General features: G+C 51.8%; 1 protein-coding gene across 8 annotated transcripts in view; it reads left to right on the plus strand.

The window, feature by feature from the left end:
- The window catches only part of Adarb1 (adenosine deaminase RNA specific B1), a 102854-nt gene that overhangs the window by 42702 nt on the left and 34910 nt on the right, over positions 1–25242 (plus strand). For 7 of the 8 annotated variants that reach the window (XM_063224642.1, XM_063224645.1, XM_063224639.1 and 4 more), the window contains 6 exons: positions 1782–2716; positions 4663–4777; positions 6846–7014; positions 7645–7826; positions 8773–8941; positions 19054–19235. In XM_063224642.1, coding sequence (XP_063080712.1) covers positions 1782–2716; positions 4663–4777; positions 6846–7014; positions 7645–7826; positions 8773–8941; positions 19054–19235 — 1752 coding nt within the window. The remainder of the gene's footprint in view (positions 1–1781; positions 2717–4662; positions 4778–6845; positions 7015–7644; positions 7827–8772; positions 8942–19053; positions 19236–25242) is intronic. The other variant, XM_063224638.1, reaches the window with a different exon arrangement.

Here is a 25242-nt window from a genome sequence, read left to right on the forward strand (position 1 = left end):
CCTCCACTAATCTCTCGATTTTGTCTTGGTTCTACTTTCCTAAACCTTTGTTCCCTTGAGCACCGAAAGGAGTAACCTACCGGCCTTTTGCTGGAGGATGTTATAAATGAAAATTTAGCCAACATTCCGTCGCTTTGTGAACCGAGGGAAGTGGTGTGTGTGTGTGTGTGTCGAGGTTCCAGGTTTGCAGGGCTCTGTGGGGCCAGGCTCCTGCTTTGCTGTGGGGATAGGAGGACCCCAGCCCTGACCTTCGCAGCTGTAATGTCAGTGGCTGCTGACAGCCAGGATGCTGTCACCTTACCCTTCCCATGGGCCACACTGACAGACATTTTCAGGGTTTTCAGTTTGCTTAGCATAATGAGAAACTTCTTTTATGTTATGTAGTAGAAGCAGACTCTGAGCTATCATATTGGGGTGCTTGTTTACAATTTTAATAATTTTATAATTTTAATAGTATTCTGATTATTTAAAAGATGTGAATTTTTGGAAGCTACTGGTAGAGGTCTTTAATTACCTAAATATCAACAGCATTGCAAAATCCTAAGCCAGGTGACCAATAAAACTATAAGGAGGAATGATTTTTTTCTTTTAAAAAAATGCAGTAACTTAAAGGCAAGAGTGAACATTTTAAGTTTCCCCTTTAAAATCTAAATCATGTTTATTTTTTCATGCACTTTTAGAATCCTAAAATTATGTTTATTGATTTTAAAAATCAAGTGATGTAAACAGATTACTCAGGAAGCACGTCAGTTGTTGACTTTTAGAAAGGCTAAGCTGGAAGATGAAGTCATCACGCAATACGAGTTGCAGTCTGCTTGCAGCTCTAACTTGATATTTTGTTATTTTTTATCAAGGGACATAGTAAGGATTCTGAAATAGAAATAGTCCTCATATATAATGAAAAATCTTAAATGATATCAGGAATAAAGCTGTAGCCTTCAAAGAGAATTTCTAAAAAGTTGTAATACTTTACGTAATGATTAGCAATTCTCTGCAGTCGATTCATAAACAATCAAAAATGGCCTGGATTACTTGGAATATTCTAACCCCAAGGGCCTGGTTAGCCCAAGAGGTTAGAGGCCAAGCCTGCTCTACTGAGAGGTGTGCAGGGAAAGCCCTGGGCACTGCAGGCTGGTGGTCTTGCAAGGCCGGGGAGGAGGAGCACGCTGAGATGCGTGTCTGTCTGTCCATCCATCTGTGCACTGATGGACCATGCTTTATTTCATCAGATGTAGTAAGTTCTTCCGGATTCTTACTGCCCATCGTTTTGGCAAGCCTGAGGGAAGTACTGTATCTCTGGGCAGATTGGAATATTCTCAGTAGAAAAACCATTTTTCCTTTTTCTTTCTTTCTTTTTTTTTTTCAATGCTAAGGATTGGTTGAACCAAGGTCTTTGCACTGAATGTGTCCCCAGCTGTATTTTTGTTTCTGTTTGAGACAGGACTTCACAAGTTACTAAGGTGCCTCAGCTGGGCTGGAACCTGCTTTCCTGTTGCTTCCACCTCCCAGAATGCTGGGGTGATGGGCATGTGCACAATGCCCGGTTTGCCCCTGTTCATAGCTGAGGAGAAGCACTGTGGGCCATTATTCAGCCCCCTTAGCTGAGGCTGGCCGTCCTCTGGCCATAAGTCAGTTCTTGGGTTTGCCTGGAGGGTGGCTTGTGTACACACACACACACACACCACTGAAGCGGTCACAAAGAGGTAAAGGAATCTATAAATTTTGCATTTACAAGATCCTGCAACGAAGGCGTTGTAAGTTACTCTTTCTGGGCACCGCAGGTTCCAGCAGCGCAGATGTTAAAGAAAACCGCAATCTGGACAACGTGTCCCCCAGGGACAGTGGCACACCCGGGCCCGTGGAGGGCGCCCAGCTCACCCATGGGGGTGGTGGCGGAGGTGGCAGGAAGCGGCCGCTGGAGGAGGGCAGCAACGGCCACTCCAAGTACCGCCTGAAGAAGCGGAGGAGGATGCCAGGACCCGTGCTGCCCAAGAATGCACTCATGCAGCTGAATGAGATCAAGCCGGGTCTGCAGTACACGTTGCTGTCACAGACGGGCCCTGTGCACGCCCCGCGTTTCCTCATGTCCGTGGAGGTGAATGGACAGGTGTTCGAGGGCTCAGGCCCCACCAAGAAGAAGGCCAAGCTGCATGCAGCCGAGAAGGCCCTGCGTTCCTTCGTGCAGTTTCCCAATGCCTCCGAGGCGCACCTGGCCATGGGCAGGACTCTGTCCATGAACACGGACTTCACATCCGACCAGGCCGACTTCCCCGACACTCTCTTCAATGGCTTCGAGACGCCCGACAAGGCAGAGCCACCTTTCTACGTGGGCTCGAATGGCGATGACTCCTTCAGCTCCAGTGGGGACCTCAGCCTATCGGCCTCCCCAGTGCCTGCCAGCCTGGCCCAGCCGCCGCTGCCCGTGCCACCTCCCTTTCCACCACCGAGTGGGAAGAACCCAGTGATGATCCTGAACGAGCTGCGCCCAGGGCTCAAGTATGACTTCCTGTCTGAGAGCGGCGAGAGCCATGCCAAGAGCTTCGTTATGTCTGTGGTGGTGGATGGCCAGTTCTTTGAGGGCTCGGGGAGGAACAAGAAACTGGCCAAGGCCCGGGCCGCACAGTCTGCACTGGCCACCATCTTCAACCTGCACTTGGACCAGACACCATCGCGCCAGCCTGTGCTCAGTGAGGGCCTGCAGCTGCACCTGCCACAGGTGAGGAGGCTGTGTGAGCCACTCCCAGCCGTGCACAGGCCTCTCTCCTTAGCGGAGTGGTCCCTCCTCGGTCTGCTGTGGGGTGACCTTATTGGGTTGCATGGTCATGTGGCTACAGAGCAGCCCAGCGGCCACCTGCTGCAAGCCGGGGCACTGACAGAGGGGACTGCTGTGGGGCTGTCCAGGGTGGGCAGCTCAGGGACAGCAGGCGGAGGTCCTCAAGGGTGTGCAGTGTCCAAGTGCCTCACCGGGCTCAGGAAAGGGCCATGCGCCGTCCAAGGCGGTGACTGCATCTGCTAGGATCCAGGTCCCCTCAGCTTGTCCTTGTGTTACTGTCCTCCTGGTTTAGCATCTGTGTCCCAGAGCCCTAGGGCATTGGAGCTGTGCTCCTATGCCCATGTGGCAGCCCCAGGGTAGTTCAGGCATGGCGGCTTCTCCACAGGGGACTTGGGTGGCCTTGACAAGTCCTGTCCCTGTAGTTCCAATGTCTTTGACAGGAAGTTTCAGATGTACTGCTCGGGTGGACGCTGGCCCTTGCTGCTTCCTCAGGGACTCTTCAGAGGATGCAGGTCAAGTGTCCTTCTGCTGCTGGACTTGGGGGCAGGAGCAGGATTGTGACTCTGAACCATGCTGTTCCCACCTAGCTGTCCAAGGCCTGCTGTGTTCTGAGCCCAGAGGGCCCGTGGTGGGGCTCCAGTTGGAAATGTGTGCTGCTTTTGTTACTGTGTCTGCTGACAAGTTAGAGGCGCACCAGCTGATAAACCGTGAAGATCAGGAGCCACCTTGGGGTGTGAGCCTGGTCCTCCAGGGACATTAGCATGGGGGCTGCACTGGCCATGTGACCCAGCCATCCTCTCCCTAAACATGGTGACACCCCTGCCCTGCAGATCACAGGGACTATTTCTGGGCTCACCTTCTCTCTTGGCGCTCTCCTATTATGTGTGAGTTCAGTACTCTGTCCTCCACCCCAGCCTACATCCTGTCCTGCCTGCTCATGTCACTGAGGTCCCCTGAGAGTGCAAGGACCCTGGCTGCCACCTGTCCTGCTGTGACAGCCCCAGCACCCAGGGGCATTTGCAGGTCCAGGGTGGGAGAACTCTGCAGTGACTTTGTCCCCATATAGGCAACCTTGGAGTGAAGGACATGTTTATCCCCCCAGAAAATGTTTCATTAGCAGCCAGCTGGGGGCATTTAGTTTACCAGTGGCCATTTGACTGTCTCACAAGTGGGAGGAGTAGAGGCCGAGCTCTGCTGTTCACCTGCCTGGGAGCAGCACCCCTGCCCCAGGCTCTAGTAGTGTTGAGCTGTCTCCAGACTCACATAGGAGCACAGCTGTGAAAAGCACACCCTGGGGTCCTGAGTCCGGGCATGCATGCCACCCCTTCTGGAGGAAGGTGCGGCCTTCCTGTGCCCTGGTGCCAGGCGCTGTGCTGAGCTGGGCAGTTTAGGTACACAGGCATGTCAAGGGTCAGGTGCCTTCTGAGGCCACTGTTGTTAGGGTCCCCCAACCTTTGCGATCTGGCCTTGAGCAGTTGAGGGGGTCTCTGCTAGGAAAGCCTCAGGGAACATGGCACAGTATAGCCTGGCAGAGTGACACGGGCACAAGCAAGCACCACTTGGTGCCTCTGTTTCCCCATGTGGGGCAGGTTGTGGGGGGCCTTACACTCCATGGGTGTTAGTCCTGGAGTCCATGCCCAGGACCCCAGCCAGAACCTTACATGATCCTGGGGTATCTGTTACCATGGGGCGTTTTAGAGGAAGCAAGCGTACTCACACATGTGTACACGTGGACATGCACACGCACACTCTGGTTTGTGAGTTTCACCAGCGTGGCTCACTGGAGTAGGGGCACCTGCAGTATCCTCAGAGAGGGACAGTGAATGTGACCTAGAGCTTACCTGCCTAGCACACAGGGCTACCTAACCCTGTCTCTGCTCCTCACCTAGGTGCTGGCAGACGCCGTCTCTCGCCTGGTCCTGGGTAAGTTCAGTGATCTGACGGACAACTTCTCCTCGCCACATGCTCGCAGGAAAGTGCTGGCCGGAGTCGTCATGACCACAGGTAAACATGTGGGTGGGACGGACCCTGCCTATGTCGGGCCCATGAAGGCAGCCGCCAGCCCGCAGAGCCAAAACGTGGCCGGAGTGTGGGTGCAGTGCATTGTGTGCAGGTGTGGGTATGTCTGGGAACGAGTATGAGCAAGTGCAGTGTGTGCTGATGTGGGTGTGTCTGGGACTGAGTGTGTGCAAGTACATTGTGTGCAGGTGTGGGTGTGTCTGGGACTAAGTGTGTGCAAGTACATTGTGTGCAGGTGTGGGTGTGTCCGAGAGTGAGTGTGTACAAGTGCAGTGTGTGCTGGTATGGGTGTGTCTAGAAGCAAGTGTGTGCAAGTGCAGTGTGTACAGGTGTGGGTGTGTCTGGGAGCGAGTGTGGCTCTGCCTACAGGGACCTCCGCCTTGGGCCGGTCTGTGGCTCAAGAGCCCAGCTTTTGCAGAGCCCTGTTCTCCACATGCCCCCCTCCTCTGGAGAACCTGCTGTATCCCTGCTTGGGTCCCCTCATCCATGTCACCTGCTGGCCCTGCTGAGCTCCAGATGCTCCTAGGACTCTAGGCCTGCGGCATTGTCTCTGCTGGCCCAGCCTGATCAGTCCATGCTGCTTTGAGGGGTGTTAAGGTGGTAGCAGCCAGATGAGGTCAGCCCAGAGGTTCTCAGGGCAGAGGGGTTCCTGAATCCCTGTTCACCCCCAGTGAGGACAGTCAGCAGCATCTCAGCATAGCCCCAAGGGGGCCCGTGTCCCTGACCAGTGCATGGTTCTACCTTGGGCAGAGCTAGGGCCAAGCCTCCTACAGGGCTCTGAGCGCCCAGTGTGCACTGGCCAAACATTCTGGATGGCACAGGGGGAGGACCTTGGGGACCAGGGGGAAATTCTGGTGACCATGTTGCCTTCCCCCTGGATGCCACACCTCTGTCAGGCTACAGGGAGGTTGAGAGGCTTACGCCCTTGGTGTGGTACCTGGAGGTACGACAGCTGTGTTGTAGACAGTGTGTCCATGCCACTCCCTGGGTCTGGCCTGGTCTTGGGTGCATTTCCACTCTGCTGACAGCTGAGCCCCTCAGCCCCCCTTGGAGCAACTACCTTGCAAGGCTTGGGCCTTGTGTGAGGAGCGAGGGGCAGCCATGGCTCCTTTTGCCTAGTCGCTCAGCCACTGCCAGAGAGGCCCCTTCCCTGTCCGTGTGCTCAGAGCCCAAGTCTGCCCTTGGTGTGTGCACTGCCTTCAGGGGTGCAGTCTGTGCTGTCCCCAGGCAGTGGCTATATCAGCCTCCTAGTTTGCAGGAAGAAGAACGCACGTGTGCCTCCTGGAGGCAGGGTCCAGGAAGGGAGGTTCCCACCAGGCCTGGCACAGGGCCTGTCCCATGTGCTCTACTCCCAAATCCCCTGGTGAGTGTGGTCACTCAAGCCACTTCTTGGGCTCCGCGCTCTCACAGCACTGGGGCTGGAATCCTGGCCTTGCACTCCACGCAGGCACTGTCCCCGGCGGGTGTCAGCATTGCTGGGCCAGCGGTCTGCCTCTAGGTTGACACCGAGGTCCCATGGAGATCACACTGTGAAAGTGACAGGCCGCCTGTGAGGACCCTTCTCTTCTGCTCCCTTGGAACCTGGGGTAGTCCCTCTGGCCTCTTTAGTGCCTGGGTATTTGACTTCAAGATTAATTGCCAGGCAATGATTAGGCTGCGTGTGGTGCCATGTGTGGAACCCACGGCTGTGCACAGGCCAGGCAAGCGCTGCAATCTGACCCGCACCTCTGTTTCTGTCTCAGCGGGGACTTAGGTCTACAGATGTGCAGCACTGTGCCTGGCCAAGAGCTCACGTCACCAAGTGCCTCTTGTGTGCTGCTGGGGGAGTACTCAGGAAACATCCAGACTCTGCTCTGCAGAGTGAGGACATGGCCTTCTCGGGGCATGCAGGTCTTCAGGAGGCGGTATCTCGGGCACAGGCTTGTGAGTGAAACCCAGGCCGTGCGAGGACAAGCCCAATGCTTGGCCTGACCCCTGAACATCCTGGTGCTGCCAGCCAAGGCCAGACGGGAGTGTCATTGAGGGTCACTGATGTCCTCCTCCTGTCTCTCAGGCACAGACGTCAAGGACGCCAAGGTGATTAGCGTTTCAACAGGGACGAAGTGTATCAATGGCGAGTACATGAGTGACCGCGGGCTGGCACTGAACGATTGCCACGCAGAAATCATCTCCCGGAGGTCCCTGCTCAGGTTCCTCTATACTCAGCTGGAACTCTACCTGACGTGAGTCCAGAGGCCACAGCTGTCGGGAAGCTGGCTCTGTGCTGGCAACTGTGTCCCAGCCCCGGGAGGGCCCTAGTGCAGGGACCAGGTGACCATTGTGTGGCCATAGAGTCCAGGACTGCCTGAGACTGTGTGGGTTTGTTCTATGTGGTGTGGACACACATGGAGTGTCCTGAGCTGCCCATGGAGTGGCTGTTTTCTGGTCCCTGTGCCTGGCAGAGCTAATCCTTTTTTGGCAGCCTGGGGATTGAACCCCGGACTGTACACCCCAACCCCGGCCCTTTATGTTGGGACAGGGGCTTGCTACATTGCCTAGGCTACCCCTGAACGTGTTGTCCTCTGCCTCAGCCTCCCCAGTAGCTGGATTACAGGCGTGGGCCACCGCACATGTTGTCTGTATAGTGCCATTTACACCCGCATTTTGGCTCTGTAGTCACCCTGAGAAGGAGCAGCCACTCCTGGTTTGATGGCACATCCATTGCCAAGTGGGATTGTTAATTACCATAAACATGACAGAGTTCCAGGCCTGGCTTCCCTCTCCCCGCTGAAAATTCTGGCCTCTGACAATCATGCTAGACATGATACCGTAACTGTCCCAGCATCGACTCACCTGTCAGCTTTTCCTTGCAGTAGCAAAGAGGACCAGAAGAGATCCATCTTCCAGAGGTCGGAGCGAGGCGGCTTCCGGCTGAAGGACACCGTGCAGTTCCACCTGTACATCAGCACCTCACCCTGTGGTGACGCCAGGATCTTCTCGCCCCATGAGCCGGTGCTGGAAGGTACAGGCGGACCCTCAGGAAGCCTCCCTCGGGGTGAGAAGGGAGGAAAGGGGTGTCTGCCTGCGGCAATACTGTTGCTGCTTTTGTCTTAAATTTCAGCCTTGGGTGTGGGTCTAATAGGATTCACTATAGGGCATGGATTCTTGTTTCCTAATTAATAGTTTCATTAGAACATTTTAATGAGTGAAAATTCCTGGTTCTGAAAAAATGAAAGGGGAAAACGCCGATTCTGCTGACCTGAAACGAGAGTGTGAGGATGTTGGTTCAGAGTTGTGTGCACACTCAGTTTCTCCCAGCCCAGGTGGCTGTGTTCTCCTCATCTCTGCAGAGCTGTAGCTAAGGGAGAGGTGGGGCGGGTGCTGCATACAACCCCACCCGGGGTGTGTACCCATCTTACGCTCTGCGACGGGACGACGCCCACAGCCCTGCTCCCAAGCTGAAGCGTTGTTTACTCAAATAGAACATTGCTTATTTTCCTTGATAAAAACAATATACAAAACTTTAAAATACAAGAAAGAAAATTAAAATCACCTGTATCGTATAAGCCAGGACTAATTGCTAAGGATATTTTGCACTTCCTATGGATTTATTCTGCATCAGTCTACTTTTATTTTTTAAATAAAATATAACCAACACCTAAATATCCATTATTTAGGTGGGAGCTGGGAGAGCTCGGCGTCTGTCCTGTGTCCTTCCTCCGGCTCATTAGTGATAGAACTCTTTCGGCCACAGTGGCTCTTGCTCTCCCCAACCCTCAGAAGAGCACCCTCATGAATTTCATGTGACTTACGTCCTTTCTGCCATTTTATAAATTCATATTTTTGTGTGTGTATGTGCATACATATGCAGCACAAATGTGCATACACTTGGGTAAGGACACTATATATTCATAGGGTATTGTTAGATAAGCTTTTCCAGTCATTGAAACTAAATAGGTAGTTTGCTCCCTTAGGTTCTCAACACCCTATTTCTCTCTCAGAGCCTGCAGACAGACATCCGAATCGTAAAGCGAGGGGACAGCTACGCACAAAAATAGAGTCCGGGGAGGGGACGATCCCAGTGCGCTCCAACGCCAGCATCCAGACATGGGACGGCGTGCTACAGGGGGAGAGGCTTCTCACGATGTCCTGCAGTGACAAGATCGCCCGGTAAGGTCACAGCCTGGCGGCCACCTCACTGCCCCAAAGCTCCTTCCTGCCTAGCTCAAGGACATTCCTGTCACAGCTATTCCTGTCACAGCCGTTCACAGCCATGCTCCACAGTGTGCTCTTGCCAGGCCCCTGGGGAACTCCAGGGGGACAAAGAGACCTCGCATAGCAGGCTCCAGGCTTCCCACACTACCTCCTTCAGAAGTGGCATCTGGCCTAGACCAAAGTACAGAATGTGTACAGGATGTAACATTTAAAGCAAACACTGAAGGGTTTCCTTACCTGAGTTAGCATTGTGGGGGCCACACAGTGGGGCAATGTGAGCGTGTGACAGTCCTGCACCAGAGCACAGAGCGCCTCCTGCCCACCACCCCATTCTTGGGTTAGGCCTGGGCTGGGTGCGTAGCTCCAGCCTCTGATAGTGGGTATTGTGCGCCCATACACGGCACTCTCAGCCTGCATCCAGGGCAGGGCCTCCACGACCCATTTCTTCAGATCCTGCACCAATTGGAGGAGCTCTTCTTTGCTTTTGTATTTTAAGTGGCGTTTACTTGAAAAAGGAAGTTGTTGCATGAGCAAATGGTGGAAAATATAAAACTAAGTCCTCCCTCCTCTGGCTCCTCCAGCTCGAGAGGCTGTAGGGCGTTGTCAAGTGTGCTGGGAATCACACGCATGGATGCACAGTACCACTTCTCAGGGTCCAGGGGAGCACGACTCCCTTGTTGCCAAAAACTGTCCTCACACTGAAGTCCTAAGAGCCTCACGCTTGTGTCCTTTCAATTGTTTGCAAGCCTTTTGATTTCCTCTGAGGTGCCTTGTTGAGCTGGATTAGCTGTGCACTGCCAGCCCTTCTCTCCAAGCCCGGGGCCAGGCCCTGTTGCCCTTATCTGACATGCTTGGGGCCAGACATGTTTCAGATTTGGGAGATTTTTGGACTTTCAAATATTTGCATTCACTTTACCATTTCCTAACCTGAAGATCCTGAATCCAGATTTCTCCAGGATCTGAAACTCCTCAGAGATGCTCAGCTCGTCCTGCTCTTCTGCCTGCATTTAAGGGGCTGTGTGTGCATGCTTGGAAGTGCTCAGCAGTGACGTTAGGGGCTGTCAGTGTTTGTGTCGTTCCTCCTAGCAGCAGTGTGAGCTGTGAGGCCCCTCATTCCTCTTGTTTCTCCTCAGCCCTGTGCCTCTCTTCAGTGTTTCTGCTGGAGTTTATTGCTTCTGGTGTTGGTGGAGCCTCCAGGAGAGCTTGGGCTGCCTCCTCCACAAGGAACACTGGGTTTCCTTCAGCCCCCTTCTCTGGTAGCCTGACTGTCCTTAGATTTGCTCACCCTGGTCTGTGGTGGCGTGTCCTGAGGCTGGATCTAGGGGTACACACTTGGCTTTGCAGAGGGATAGCAGACTGCTCCCCAGAATGGCCACGCTCTTATCCCCACACCAGCTGTGTGCTCCGTGAGTGTACACCACGTTTTGTAAACAGTGTCCTGCAGTTTTAAGTTGCACTCCTCTTATTGCTGGGAATGCTGCATGTTTCTCCAGCTGTGTAGCAGCCTTCCATTGGTCGCCTTTTCTAGTGTGCCTGTTTTACATTGTTTGCTTTCTCTTTAGGCCGTGTGGCTTTGTGTTCACAGTGTGGAGTTGCTTTCATAGCTGGCATTACTATAATCCTTAAGTCCTGGAGAACTCCAAGTATCTAACCCTGGTGATTTCCCCATGGGGTGATCTTCTCCCCCTGTCAAGGATCATTTGACCCACATGTGAGTTTTTGTCTCTGGGTTGTCTGTTGTTTGAACACACTGCTAAGATTTAGATCCTGGATTACTCTTTGTTTCCAACTATAAGGAAATGCCTGAGGCACATTACTTTATAAAGAAAAGAAGTTGTGCAATGCAGTTTTGAAAGCTGTAACTCAAAAGAGCATGGTGCAGGATCTGATGAGGGCCACATCCTGCTGGGGAAGCAGAAGGCAGCCAGGCTGACATGGAGCCACTGAACCAGGACTGTGAGGGAAGGAGAGTGACCCCTGCTGGACACTGTGTCGAGGAGGTGAACCAGTGACAGGTGTTCTGTTGTAGCAGCCGTCTGCAGCTGGGATGCAGCCCACAGCACACCATGTAGAAGCTTGCTCCTCATCCACAGGGACCAGCTGGGAAGAGCTGCCTCCCCAGCTCTGTGATCCCCACTTAGGCAGGATCTCTGATAGGACAGAAAGCCTGGGTGTGAAGTAAAATAGGCAACTTTGACTGAACTACAATTTCTCATGTATTTACCAAAGCCGCATATGCTCAACTGAAAAGAGAAGCCATGCAGCTGGATCCAGAGAGCCTCACTGCTCGCAGGGCCTGGGTCCAACCATGTGAACGGAATGGACTGAATGTTACCGAAAGTAGAATCTAAAGAGCTCTTCGTGCCAGCAACAGGCTCCTCACTCTGTTGGATCTCAGCCCTCAGCCCACATAAACACAAAAATGCGTAGAAACATGCAGAACAGGGCAGAAATGATCAAAACGGATGCAGGAGTACTTGATGAGATCAAAGACGATATAACTAAATGACAGAGGAATTAATAAACAGATCGATGCATTTAATGAAGAGTAAATAGAAAATTAGAAAAGCTTACTAAAATGATTTACAACATAAATTATAAATATACAAAAACAAAAAGAACCCATGCAAATGTGCCAAATAATTCATGGAGATAAACAATTCTGTTTAATGTATGACAACCGAAGTGCTCACTGTGAAGTAAGGAGATGGATTTAACACACAGGACTAAATACTCAGAGAAACGTTAAAGAGTGGAAGGAAGATTGATCAACAGCTATCAGATGATGCAGAAGGACTAACTTAAGACTACTGGGAGTTGGAGAGAAGTCAGGACAGCACATGTAGAGTAAAACATCTGGTCACAAATATCATAGCAGAAAACTTTCCAAGTGTGGGGAAAGAATTCACCACACAGATAAATGAAGCATAGGAACTCATAATCAGGACCAGAGAAGACCTCTCCGTGACAGGTCATCATCAAAGTCCCAGAAGCCCTGCATTATGATAGAATCTTAAAAGCTGTTAGAGAAAAGCAAAAAATTGCTTATAAAGTTGAACCCATTAGAATTACAGCAGACTTCTCAGTGCAAAGTTTAAAGGCCAGAAGAGCATGGAAGGAGGGGTTTCAGGCCCTAAAAGGGGTTTCAGGCCCTAAAAGAAATAACTTTCAACCCAGATTAATATATATTGAAATACTGTCTTTCAAAATGATGGAGAAATAACAGTATTCCATGATAAAGAATACCTTAGGAGACATAGGAACACCAAACTAGCATTCCAGAAATTTCTCAAGGGTACCCCAGTTACGAGCAGTGAAGCCAGCATTACCAAAAAGTCTGATGGAATGCATCCATCAAGCAAGATGAGGAAACAAAAGGGGAAAATGATAGAATCAACAACAGAAAAACAATGCAATGTAGAGAAGTCATTATTACCTTGCAGTAATAACTCTTAATGCAGATGTCCTCTGCGCCCCAATCAAAAGTCACAAATTGGCAGATTGGGTCAAAACCAAAACTAAGTGATAGTGCTGCAGCCAAAAGACACATCTAATCCAAAAAGAAATTCATGGACTAAAAATCAAAAGGATGAAAAAGAATATGCACAAAGTAAGCAAGGATAGCAATCTTATTTTCACAGAGTAGACCTCAAGCTAAAATTGATCAGAAGGGGCAAAACAGATCAAAAGAGGTGCGTCTCAGTCTCCTGCTTTCACAAATAGATTAGCTGTATGGAGAATTACCCTGGAAATAGCAGATCTGAACCACACTTCCACATGCATGGGCAGTGTCCTACTACCTCAGGATACATGTTCTTAGCACACATGGGACTTCTTCCAGAACAGACGGTGTGGTAGCCCATAAAGGCCGCTAAGGTGATTACAAAAGAATGGAAATGACCATGTGTGTTATCAGATCATAGTGCAATTACGCAGACACATGGGACTTAAACAGTTCACTCTCAAATAGTCACTGGTCTTAGTAGGAAATCGAGGGAGAAATTAGCTAGTTCTGTGTCGGTCTGGATGGAGCTGGAGCCTGAGCCTGACACCGAAGCCCCTCTCAATGTTCCAGCAGAGCCTGGACCCCCTGAGGACGGTAGTCACAGAATTTACGGCCTCTGACAGATGCAGGTTTCAAGTTCATAGTTTACAGTGTGCCCAGGTGCCGAGTTCTGTTTAAAATTACTAGGCTTCTAATCTGCATAAGAAAAGGGCTCTGAGGCCTTTGGCCTTCAAATATTTCAACTTTGTCTCTAGACAGGAAAACTTTCTTGTAGTTTCCTTTTTGGAAGGTGAAAGGCCAGAGACCCTAGAACTGGACTTCTGAGCACATATTTCTCTTCTCAATATTGGAAACACTGGTGCTGGGATGGTCGGTGAATAGGGCAGGAGTCCTGACCCTCTTGGGATTAGTTGCTGGGGTGCAGGTTACACAGGGTACATGCAGCAGGGGGTTCTGAGGGCCTCATGGCAGGGATGCTCATGAGAACTGAGGGGTGGCAGCCATGGCCACAGCTGGCTGGGAGCCGTGTCCAGGAGAGTGTGGGAGTGGAATCATGGGCCCTGGGGAGCTGTTGGGGTGTGTGTGAAGGAGCACCTTGACTGGCCTGTGGGCCTGCAGGGAGATGCCAGCCACTATGCAGCAGGGACAGAGGGCAGGGTCTAGCAGTGACAGCAGCCGGAGGTCAGACCCTGGGTGCTATGGATTGGCTCAGGTGCTGAGATAGGAGGGGTGGAGGCCAGGTGACCCCAGCAGGTGGCCTTAGCAGCCCAGGTTCCGTCAGGCCTGTGTGGCTTCTGGTTCATTCTCCCAGCCACAACCACGTACAACAAAGTATGTATAGATAGAAAAATTTGTCTACAGTACGGCCAAATCAAGAAGGGTGACCTGTCTGACCACATGCAGAGGCACTGCATCTCAGAGTGGGTGAGTCTAAGCCAGAGGCACCAACAAGTGTGTCAGCCAGGCTGTGGCCCAGAGGGCAGAGAGTGGAGCCCTTGCAGGGTCAGGCCAAGGTGATGGTTTACTGGACCACACTCAGCATACGGAGGCTTGGAGAGAGAAGATTGTGTTGCTGTTTTTAGTTCTTAGGTTTTTTTTTTTTTTTTTTTTTTTAGTTTTATTTTGAAAGTAGTAAAATTACAACAAAACAAGACAGAACAAAGCCAATCAAGACAATGCAGTGAAATTGTCACAGAACTTCACAGCAGGATACTGGGATGGTAGTAATAGGTACTATGGTATATCTCGTTATCTTTATAATAGTTCAGTCAATTAGATATAGCAAAATCAAACCAAAAACAGAACATTATAAAACCAATTGAAAGAGAATATTGAATAGAGCAAAAGAATCATAACAAAACAAAATAGTGAAAACAACCCTTGCCTTCAAACAGAAGATAGAAGGAAATCCCCTGTATTTGCTGTATTGCATATGGTCATCCTCCCAAGAGATGCTGAGACATCTATCCCCAGTAGCTTGGGTGGGGGCTGTGTTTTATTCTTAGCCTGCATGGCGGTAGGCTCACAGGGCCACTGGCTCTCCTGGCCCACGGCAGGGGTGCGTACCAAGAGAGTGGAAGAATGAGCTGCCTGAGTCCCACCATGGCCGGATCTTGGGAGTGCTGGTTCTCCTCCTAGTTCTTAGTTTTTGAGGATCCATTTTAACCTCTACCAGTGCTGGTGAACCTTTTAGAGACCAGATGCCCTAACTGCAGCCCCAAACCACTTACTTATCACAAAGCACTGACACTGCCATTAAACCCTAATGCTCAGGTGCTGGGGCGACTCGGCAAGGGAACGGACAGAGAGGGCTGTGTGTGCTGGCAGCCTGTCGCAGACTTCTGCTGCTGCCACTTCGGGTTACAGGTGCCTCCCTCCTTTAGTTCAGCCCTCGGTCTTTTTTATTTTCTATTGTAATTCTTTCAATTTTTTTATTGGTGCACCTGTGTAGTACATGATGTTTACACTTAACTGTAGGGAGTTGGTACACAGACATAACACATCTTCATCTTCTACTTCTGTCTTTCATCCCAACCCTTCCCTCCCTCCTCTGCCCAACTCTTGGTCTCTTCCTCATTTGCAAAGCTCTATTTTCATTTTCCTCCTTCACTTCTGTTAGTCAAAGGTTTCAGGGAGAACATTTACTTACATACAGGACATAGAATTTATATTATTTTATGATGGTCACCCAGAGTTAAATACAAGAAAGTGCAGGAAATCTGTCCACAACACTAAACACCTAGAAAATCCATCCAAGGGCCTGGATCCCACCACAATGTCCTGCATGAGTCCAGCTGAAGACCTAGAACCCACAACAATGACCCAGGCAAGTCTGTTTCATGGATCTGAGCTGGGAGGGCCCAAAGGTCTGTGGCAGAAGCTGGAAAGTCTATGCCAGCAGGGTGAAGGATCTGTGCCAGTAGGCTGAGGGGTCTACACTGGAGCCAGGAAGCTATGCTCAAAGTAAGGATCTGGGCTCCCCGGTAAAGTACCACAGCCCTCCTCAACAACAAGGAGGTCCTGAGCTCCTACAACAATGAGAGCAGCCAAGTTCATATCAGGAAGCCAGCGTGACAACTTCTGGAGATTAAACAGCACACATCTTCCCCTCTGGAGCCAGGAATCGATGATCAAAGGAAGGACCAGAGCTCCCCCAAAGTGAACCACAGCCACTCAGCAGCAAGGTCCCAAACTCCTCTACTGGTAACAGCTAAGTTTATACCAGGGGACAGCCAAGTTCATACCAGGGGGCGAGCTCCTGCAGGAGAACCAACAGCTCCAAACAACAATGCTTAGGAGAACCCACAAGTACTCTTCCTCTCTACGTCTCCTTTTTATGCTGGCAATTTTCCTCAGGTGATCCATCTGTACATCGTGCTGATTTAGTTCACCTGGTATTAATTTGACAACCAATTTTTAGCATAGCTCATTTCTTTTTTTCTTTTTCTTTTCTTTTCTTTTTTCTTTTTGTCTTTTTTGAGACAGGGTCTAACTATGCAGTTCAGGCTGGCCTTGAGCTCACTTTGTAGCCCAGGCTGGTCTCGAACTCGTGGGACACCTCAGCCTCCCGAGTGCTGGGATTACAGGCGTGAGCCACCACACCCGGCTTGACAACCAATTTTTAATCCACAACAACTTCTTTATTACATCCCCTTTCTCTCCTTTCCCCTCACCTACTTCATCTTTCCTTCCCCCTCCCATTTTTTAGTTTCTCACATGAGATATATAAGCTTGTGTACCTGACTCATTTCACATACTGTTACGGTCTCAAGTTGCATCCATTTACCTATGAATGTCTTAAGTTTATCTTTGTTGTTCATGGCAGAACAGTATTCTGTTGTGTGTAAATATCACATTTACTTTATCCATTCATCCATCAATGAGCATATAGGCCATTTCCAAAATTAGCTGTTATAAAGTGTGCTGCTGTAAACATGGATATGCATGTGTCACTGTAATGTGATGTCTTTAACCCTTTTAGGGAGACACCTGGAAGGTGAATAGCTGGGTCAAATGAATTTCTAGTTTCAGCTTTTTTAAGCATCACCATACTGATTTCTATCGTGTTTGTACTAGTTTACATTCCCACCAGCAGTGCAGAAGAGTTCCTTTTCCCCTATGGCCTCACCAGCACTTGTTATTATTTGATTTCTTTGTGATAGTTGCTCTTTTTGAGGTGAGACGGTGCCTCAGTGTTGTTTTAATCTGCGTTTCTGTGGTGGCCAGAAATGTTGAATATTGTTTCATGTGTTGGCCACTTTCAGTCCTTCTCAAAGTGTCTTCGTTTCACTTTTTGATTTTTTTTTTTTTAGGATCTAATTTTTTTTCAGTTTTTCTTAGATTCTAGATGTTCTATATACTCTAGGTTCTCTCTTCACTCTACTGGTTGTTCCTTTAAGAGTTTTTAAATTTGATATGATCCCATTTATTGATTCTTGGTATTATTTCTTGGGCCACTGGGGTTCTATTCAGAAGGACCATGCCTTGTCCATGCCTGTGTTGTCAAGAGTTTTATTATTTCACTTTGCAACAGATTGTTTCTGTTTTAGTATTTAGATTCTTGATCTATTTTGATTTTAGCTTATTTTATACTGAGACTCAATCTTCTGCCTGTGGACAGCCAGTTTTCCCAGTTTCCATCTACTAAAGAGGCTGTCTTTCTTCTAGCATATGTTTTGGCCTCTTTGTCAAAGATCAAATAGCTGAATGTGCTTAGGGCTGTTTCTGTATCTTTTCTGTTCCACTGATCCACATGCCTGTTTTTGTGCCTCTACTATGCTGTTTTAATTACAGTAGCTTTGTGCTATAACTTCAGACCTGTATTGATTTTGCTGTTTTGGGTCTTTTCTGGTTTTGTATGAATTTTAAGATTGTTTTCTCTAGATCTGTGAGAAATCCTGCTCGTGTTTTGCTTGGGATTGTGATATATATCTTTTTGAAGTGCGGCCATTTTAATTATATTTGCCTTGCCTATTCAGGAGTAGGAGATATCTTTCTGATGTCTTGATTACCTTTTTCAGAGTGAAAGACCTCTACTGTGAAAAATTACATCCCTCTTCAAAGCAGCTCTAGAGAAGATAGACCTTGTTAAGTCTCCACCGGGCCATGTTCAGGTGTGCGAGAGCCTTATTGAGAGGAAGATGCAGGGAGGAATACAGGGAGCAGCAGACAGGGAAATTCCGGGTAGTTTCAGCGCCTGGCTGTTGTTGGCTTCTGGCTCCCTTGTAGAAACAAAACTGACTGCAGCCCCCTGGCAGCATCTGTATGTTTCCTTGAAGTGAGTTTCTGACACGAAGGGAGGCAGTTTATGCCTTCAGCATAAGGAAGTCTGGAGAAAGTTTATCTCTGAAACAAGAAAATCCTAACTTTAAGTCCTTTGCACCCTCTTGGCTGTAGTCTGTGCAGCTGGAGGTTGGAGCTGGGCAGATCAGGCGCTGGTCTGGTCTGGCCTGGCGGCTCCTGGCCATAAATCCTGAGGCAAGCAGAGGGCAGGGCACAGCTCCAAGACCCATAATGTCCATGCCTGCTGCTGCATTTCTGGGGTGGTGGACCACAGGGGTTGACTCACTGTGGGCGTCACAAGGCACAAGACAGTAGTTGACTGCATATTCCAAGATCCCTGCCACCTTAGCCTTTGATTCTGACCTTTGCTGCTGCTGAGACAAGTCCCTGCACCAGTGACTGACCTGCTCTGCTGCCATCACTTTCTAAATATGCACCCAGTTGGCCCTGCTGGGGACACCTGCATCGTGTGAGGTCCAGCCATCGCTTTAGAGTTGTGCTCTGGCCTGCTGGCCTCTGCTCCATGGCCTCCCATGTGGTCCTGCATCCACCCTTCCGATTGAAGGGTGCCTTCCTCCCTCAGCCCCCACTTGAGGGCATAGCCCCAGGCTCAACCCAAGGAGCCCCTGGGAGGTGAGGACTCCCTTTCTCTATTTCCTGTCGACCTACCTAACTCATAGCTCCTCACACAGTGTCAGCCTGCTTGTTTGTTGTTTACACCCAGCTGTGTCTCCCTGCTTCTGTCCCCATGCCTGTCGCCCCTACCTTGCGGGGCTGAGAAGACAGCAGTGGGTGCAGTGCAGTTGGGCTGCTGTCCTCTTGGATGACAGGCTGATAATGTCACCTCCTCTGTCTCCAGTGCAGCACCATTGTCTCCTGGGCAGGTGGTAGCAGGAAGCTCCTCACACCCCTCCAAAGCAGGCTGGCTCCCGGGGCTGAGTTCAGAGGAGCAGGGAAAGCCCAAGCCCCTGCCTTGAGAACCTCATCGAAGAGCTGATAAGACACTCTCCAGGTAGCGCTGCACAGGTTGTACACACGTGCACCCCTCTGGTGGCCTTCCTGGAAAGAGCCTCCAGTGAGCGTGGCATCGTGGAAGGACTCAGTGGCTCAAGTCCCTTTGCAGGTTAAATTTAAGACTGGGTTTTCTTCTTGACCATCTCAGGTCCCAGGTCAGCTGTGTGCTTGTCCCCACGGCAGTCCCTGTCTGGTAACCTTACCAGCCATGCCACAGGGCCCTGGGAGCCATTTTCCCCCTCTGACCTGTGTGTCTCCCCTGCAGCTGGAACGTGGTAGGCATCCAGGGGTCCCTGCTCAGCATCTTTGTGGAGCCCATCTACTTCTCCAGCATCATCCTGGGCAGCCTGTACCATGGCGACCACCTCTCCCGGGCCATGTACCAGCGCATCTCCAACATAGAGGACCTGCCGCCACTCTACACTCTCAACAAGCCCCTGCTCAGTGGCAAGTACCAGCGCGGTCACCCTGCCCCAGGCCCTGTACTCTCACATGCCTTCCAGCTCCAGTGAGCTTCTCATGTCCACTCTCACCCTCAGCTGGCATGGCTGCCAGGGGCAGCAAAGTCGTGCAAGAGAAGGACCTTGGGTGGGCTGCAGAGCATTGCAAGGAGGCTGTGGAGGAGCAAGGTCTTTCATAGAACAGAGAAGTGGGCGGCCTGCTGCCTGTGTCTCCCCGTTTACATTGTATGCATTCCAGCCCCAGTGGCAAGAACTGAGGGACACTGTGAAAAGTAGGAAGCGTTGGAGTTGATGGGTGACAGACGCTCCCATCCTCATGAGGGACCACTCACATGTCACCCAGAATCCTTGTGGTGGCATCTGCTCCGATTCTGTGTGTACTTTATTACCAGTTTCTTTTCTTCTTTTAGAATTTCAGTGGCTAACAGTAAAGTGAACAGGAGCTTTTGAATTCAAGGGTCCTAACTTCTAAGCCATACTTAAAAGGACACAGTTAAGGTATTTTTTGCCCTTTTGAAAAATAACGTTTTACCAACATTTTTTGAGCTCGAAACTAAAAATGTGATGCTACACTAAAACACGCTTCTTTCAGTGTGTGTGGACTCGGCGTCATCCAGTGCTTGGCTGCTAGCATGTCTCAGAAAGCTTCTTGAGGGACACGGGAAGTACAGAGAGGCAGGGGAAGCAGGGGCATCTTACAGCCCTGTCGCTGGCCATGACTCTTCTAAGGAAGACAGTCACCTGACTAACTGATGGGGATGAGAAAGCTGGGAACATCCCTGCCGTTTGGAGTGTTTGCTGTGTTGGTGCATGCTCTGCTGTGGGCTGGAAAGTGAATTCCCTCCTTGGCTCTGTGTACTGGATTTGCGGGCCCAGTGCTTTGCTGTTGCTGTTGCTGTAGCAAAACTGGTGGATGGGAAGTTATAAAGGAAGGAAGTATTTTTAGCTCATTGTACTGGAGGCTGAAAGTCTCAGTAGGCCAACACACATAGTTACCATGCACGAGGGATGCGGGAAGAAACCCACAGGCAGGAACATGTGTAGAAAGACCTCATGAGGTAACCAGGAGGCCAGAGGGATCAGGTCACTGGGTGACAGCTGCCTCTCCCCAGAACTGAACATGGGGCATGGGACCTGCAGTGACCCCTGCTGAGGACAATGAGCCACCATGCCCCTACGTGCCTCTACAGGCCTCTGAGGTCAGCCAGGGACTGGCCTGGTCCCTCTGGTGAGCTCTGCAGGTGCTCTTGACATCAGCACTGAGGATGGAGCCTCTGGTACCACATACTCAAAGCCAGCCAACCCCAGGCAGGGACGTAGTGTTGAGTGTCACTGGGATTTTGTTCGTGGACCTCAAAGCATGTGTGATATGTGGCATGGGGCAGGAGCCGAAGCATTGTTCCTCAGGGCTGCGGCTGGTCCTTTGCTGACACCTGTGAGAAATCATCGCTACGCTAGAGTAACATCTGTGCTGAGGCTTTGACCCTGTGGCTGCTGTGGAGCAGGGAAGAATTTGCATCGGGGTCATATGCAGGACATACTGTGCATATCTGTAAATGGCAGTGAAACCCCACCTGCACGATAGCCCCTAACATTACCAGTATTGCATGTGAGTGATTTAGGGGACCTCAACATCTGTAATGAAGTCATCTTCTCTCCCCACACCCCAAAACCATCTCTACTCCCCAGCAGCCACACTAGGTGTACACTCAGCTTTGTACTCTCCTCCTTGGTCTGCCGCCGCCTCCGAGGATGTGCCACCTGGGGGGTGCACCAAGCCTCAGCACACACCCCACTTTGGCTTTATTGCACAGCATCTTTTGTGCCTCAGTTTCTCCTGTGCTCAATGCTCTACTGCCTGCGGCTTTGCAGGGCCCTTTGCAATGATGTGGTTCACCTGGAGGCTGAAATGGGAAGGCTCAAGTTTGTTATTCAGCACATGCATGCACTTCCGGGGGTTGCTGTGACCTGGGCCCTGCTGTGAGACACTGCTCTCTCTCTGCAGTGGCAGCCTGGCTGGGTGATCCCTCTTGCTTCCTCTTGTACCCTTTCATGTTGCCCATTTCAGGGCAGCCCCAGCATCTGGCTGGCCTGTGGGGGTTGCTGACTCCCTGGGTCCCTACCTCACTGCGGATGCTGGAAGAAAGGCCTGTGGTGTCAACCATCTTCATGCGTGTGGTGGCTGCAGGGCCTGAGTGACAGGCCAGCTGCTCCAGGGCTCCATGGGCTGAGCTCTCTGTAGCAGTGCTTTTGATCCCAGCATTGCCACAAAACACAGAGTGATCAGGGTAGTGTAGGGGGCAGAACCTCTGAGAGTCCAGATAGCATTCAGGCGGCCCTGGAAAATTCTGTGAGATACAGTTGCCTGTTTTATTGATAACACCTGTAAAATAATTGTGATAGTTATCAGGCTCTGTTGGATACCATCTCCACCTCATTTTCAGTACCTTTCCAGCCACTCAGCCAAATCTTCGCATCTGTCCAGGAGTCCCCACCAGGCTGGAGGGGCCGATGTGCTGGAGCAGGCCACAGCCCTTCCCGGAGTGCCAGCAGAGCCCAGGCCTGGCCATTTCCTGTCAGGACAGTATACACCTGGGTTCCGTGTGTGTGTGTGTGTGTGTGTGTGTGTGTGTGTGTGTCAAGGGTGGGAGGACCAGCCCTTCCCGGAGTGCCAGCAGAGCCCAGGCCTGGCCATTTCCTGTCAGGACAGTATACACCTGGGTTCCATGTGTGTGTGTGTGTGTGTGTGTGTGTGTGTGTGTGTGTCAAGGGTGGGAGGACCAGCCCTTCCCGGAGTGCCAGCAGAGCCCAGGCCTGGCCATTTCCTGTCAGGACAGTATACACCTGGGTTCCGTGTGTGTGTGTGTGTGTGTGTGTGTGTGTGTGTGTCAAGGGTGGGAGGACCAGCCCTTCCCGGAGTGCCAGCAGAGCCCAGGCCTGGCCATTTCCTGTCAGGACAGTATACACCTGGGTTCCGTGTGTGTGTGTGTGTGTGTGTGTGTGTGTGTGTGTGAAGGGTGGGAGGACCAGCCCTTCCCGGAGTGCCAGCAGAGCCCAGGCCTGGCCATTTCCTGTCAGGACAGTATACACCTGGGTTCCGTGTGTGTGTGTGTGTGTGTGTGTGTGTGAAGGGTGGGAGGACCAGCCCTTCCCGGAGTGCCAGCAGAGCCCAGGCCTGGCCATTTCCTGTCAGGACAGTATACACCTGGGTTCCGTGTGTGTGTGTGTGTGTGTGTGTGTGTGTGAAGGGTGGGAGGACCAGCCCTTCCCGGAGTGCCAGCAGAGCCCAGGCCTGGCCATTTCCTGTCAGGACAGTATACACCTGGGTTCCGTGTGTGTGTGTGTGTGTGTGTGTGTGTGTGTGTGTGTGTGAAGGGTGGGAGGACCAGCCCTTCCCGGAGTGCCAGCAGAGCCCAGGCCTGGCCATTTCCTGTCAGGACAGTATACACCTGGGTTCCGTGTGTGTGTGTGTGTGTGTGTGTGTGTGTGTGTCAAGGGTGGGAGGACCAGCCCTTCCCAGAGTGCCAGCAGAGCCCAGGCCTGGCCATTTCCTGTCAGGACAGTATACACCTGGGTTCCGTGTGTGTGTGTGTGTGTGTGTGTGTGTGAAGGGTGGGAGGACCAGCCCTTCCCGGAGTGCCAGCAGAGCCCAGGCCTGGCCATTTCCTGTCAGGACAGTATACACCTGGGTTCCGTGTGTGTGTGTGTGTGTGTGTGTGTGTGTGTGTGTGTGTGCAAGGGTGGGAGGACCAGCCCTTCCCGGAGTGCCAGCAGAGCCCAGGCCTGGCCATTTCCTGTCAGGACAGTATACACCTGGGTTCCGTGTGTGTGTGTGTGTGTGTGTGTGTGTGTGTGTCAAGGGTGGGAGGACCAGCCCTTCCCGGAGTGCCAGCAGAGCCCAGGCCTGGTCATTTCCTGTCAGGACAGTATACACCTGGGTTCCGTGTGTGTGTGTGTGTGTGTGTGTGTGTGTGTGTGTCAAGGGTGGGAGGACCAGCCCTTCCCGGAGTGCCAGCAGAGCCCAGGCCTGGCCATTTCCTGTCAGGACAGTATACACCTGGGTTCCGTGTGTGTGTGTGTGTGTGTGTGTGTGTCAAGGGTGGGAGGACCAGCCCTTCCCGGAGTGCCAGCAGAGCCCAGGCCTGGCCATTTCCTGTCAGGACAGTATACACCTGGGTTCCGTGTGTGTGTGTGTGTGTGTGTGTGTGTGTGTGTCAAGGGTGGGAGGACCAGCCCTTCCCGGAGTGCCAGCAGAGCCCAGGCCTGGCCATTTCCTGTCAGGACAGTATACACCTGGGTTCCGTGTGTGTGTGTGTGTGTGTGTGTGTGTGTGTCAAGGGTGGGAGGACCAGCCCTTCCCGGAGTGCCAGCAGAGCCCAGGCCTGGCCATTTCCTGTCAGGACAGTATACACCTGGGTTCCGTGTGTGTGTGTGTGTGTGTGTGTGTGTGTGTGTGTGTCAAGGGTGGGAGGACCAGCCCTTCCCGGAGTGCCAGCAGAGCCCAGGCCTGGCCATTTCCTGTCAGGACAGTATACACCTGGGTTCCGTGTGTGTGTGTGTGTGTGTGTGTGTGTGTGTCAAGGGTGGGAGGACCAGCCCTTCCCGGAGTGCCAGCAGAGCCCAGGCCTGGTCATTTCCTGTCAGGACAGTATACACCTGGGTTCCGTGTGTGTGTGTGTGTGTGTGTGTGTGTGTGTGTGTCAAGGGTGGGAGGACCAGCCCTTCCCGGAGTGCCAGCAGAGCCCAGGCCTGGCCATTTCCTGTCAGGACAGTATACACCTGGGTTCCGTGTGTGTGTGTGTGTGTGTGTGTGTGTGTGTCAAGGGTGGGAGGACCAGCCCTTCCCGGAGTGCCAGCAGAGCCCAGGCCTGGCCATTTCCTGTCAGGACAGTATACACCTGGGTTCCGTGTGTGTGTGTGTGTGTGTGTGTGTGTGTGTGTGTGTCAAGGGTGGGAGGACCAGCCCTTCCCGGAGTGCCAGCAGAGCCCAGGCCTGGCCATTTCCTGTCAGGACAGTATACACCTGGGTTCCGTGTGTGTGTGTGTGTGTGTGTGTGTGTGTCAAGGGTGGGAGGACCAGCCCTTCCCGGAGTGCCAGCAGAGCCCAGGCCTGGCCATTTCCTGTCAGGACAGTATACACCTGGGTTCCGTGTGTGTGTGTGTGTGTGTGTGTGTGTGTGTGTGTCAAGGGTGGGAGGACCAGCGCTTCCCGGAGTGCCAGCAGAGCCCAGGCCTGGCCATTTCCTGTCAGGACAGTATACACCTGGGTTCCGTGTGTGTGTGTGTGTGTGTGTGTGTGTGTGTCAAGGGTGGGAGGACCAGCCCTTCCCGGAGTGCCAGCAGAGCCCAGGCCTGGCCATTTCCTGTCAGGACAGTATACACCTGGGTTCCGTGTGTGTGTGTGTGTGTGTGTGTGTGTGTGTGTGTGTCAAGGGTGGGAGGACCAGCCCTTCCCGGAGTGCCAGCAGAGCCCAGGCCTGGCCATTTCCTGTCAGGACAGTATACACCTGGGTTCCGTGTGTGTGTGTGTGTGTGTGTGTGTGTGTGTGTGTCAAGGGTGGGAGGACCAGCCCTTCCCGGAGTGCCAGCAGAGCCCAGGCCTGGCCATTTCCCGTCAGGACAGTATACACCTGGGTTCCGTGTGTGTGTGTGTGTGTGTGTGTGTGTGTGTGTGTCAAGGGTGGGAGGACCAGCCCTTCCCGGAGTGCCAGCAGAGCCCAGGCCTGGCCATTTCCTGTCAGGACAGTATACACCTGGGTTCCGTGTGTGTGTGTGTGTGTGTGTGTGTGTGTGTGTGTGTGTGTGTGTCTGTGTGTGAAGGGTGGGAGGACCAGCCCTTCCCGGAGTGCCAGCAGAGCCCAGGCCTGGCCATTTCCTGTCAGGACAGTATACACCTGGGTTCCGTGTGTGTGTGTGTGTGTGTGTGTGTGTGTGAAGGGTGGGAGGACCAGCCCTTCCCGGAGTGCCAGCAGAGCCCAGGCCTGGCCATTTCC

The sequence above is a fragment of the Cavia porcellus genome, unplaced genomic scaffold (assembly GCF_034190915.1).
Source record: "Cavia porcellus strain 051 isolate PalLab524CR breed Dunkin Hartley unplaced genomic scaffold, mCavPor4.1 scaffold_15, whole genome shotgun sequence".
NCBI classification, from domain to species: domain Eukaryota; kingdom Metazoa; phylum Chordata; class Mammalia; order Rodentia; family Caviidae; genus Cavia; species Cavia porcellus.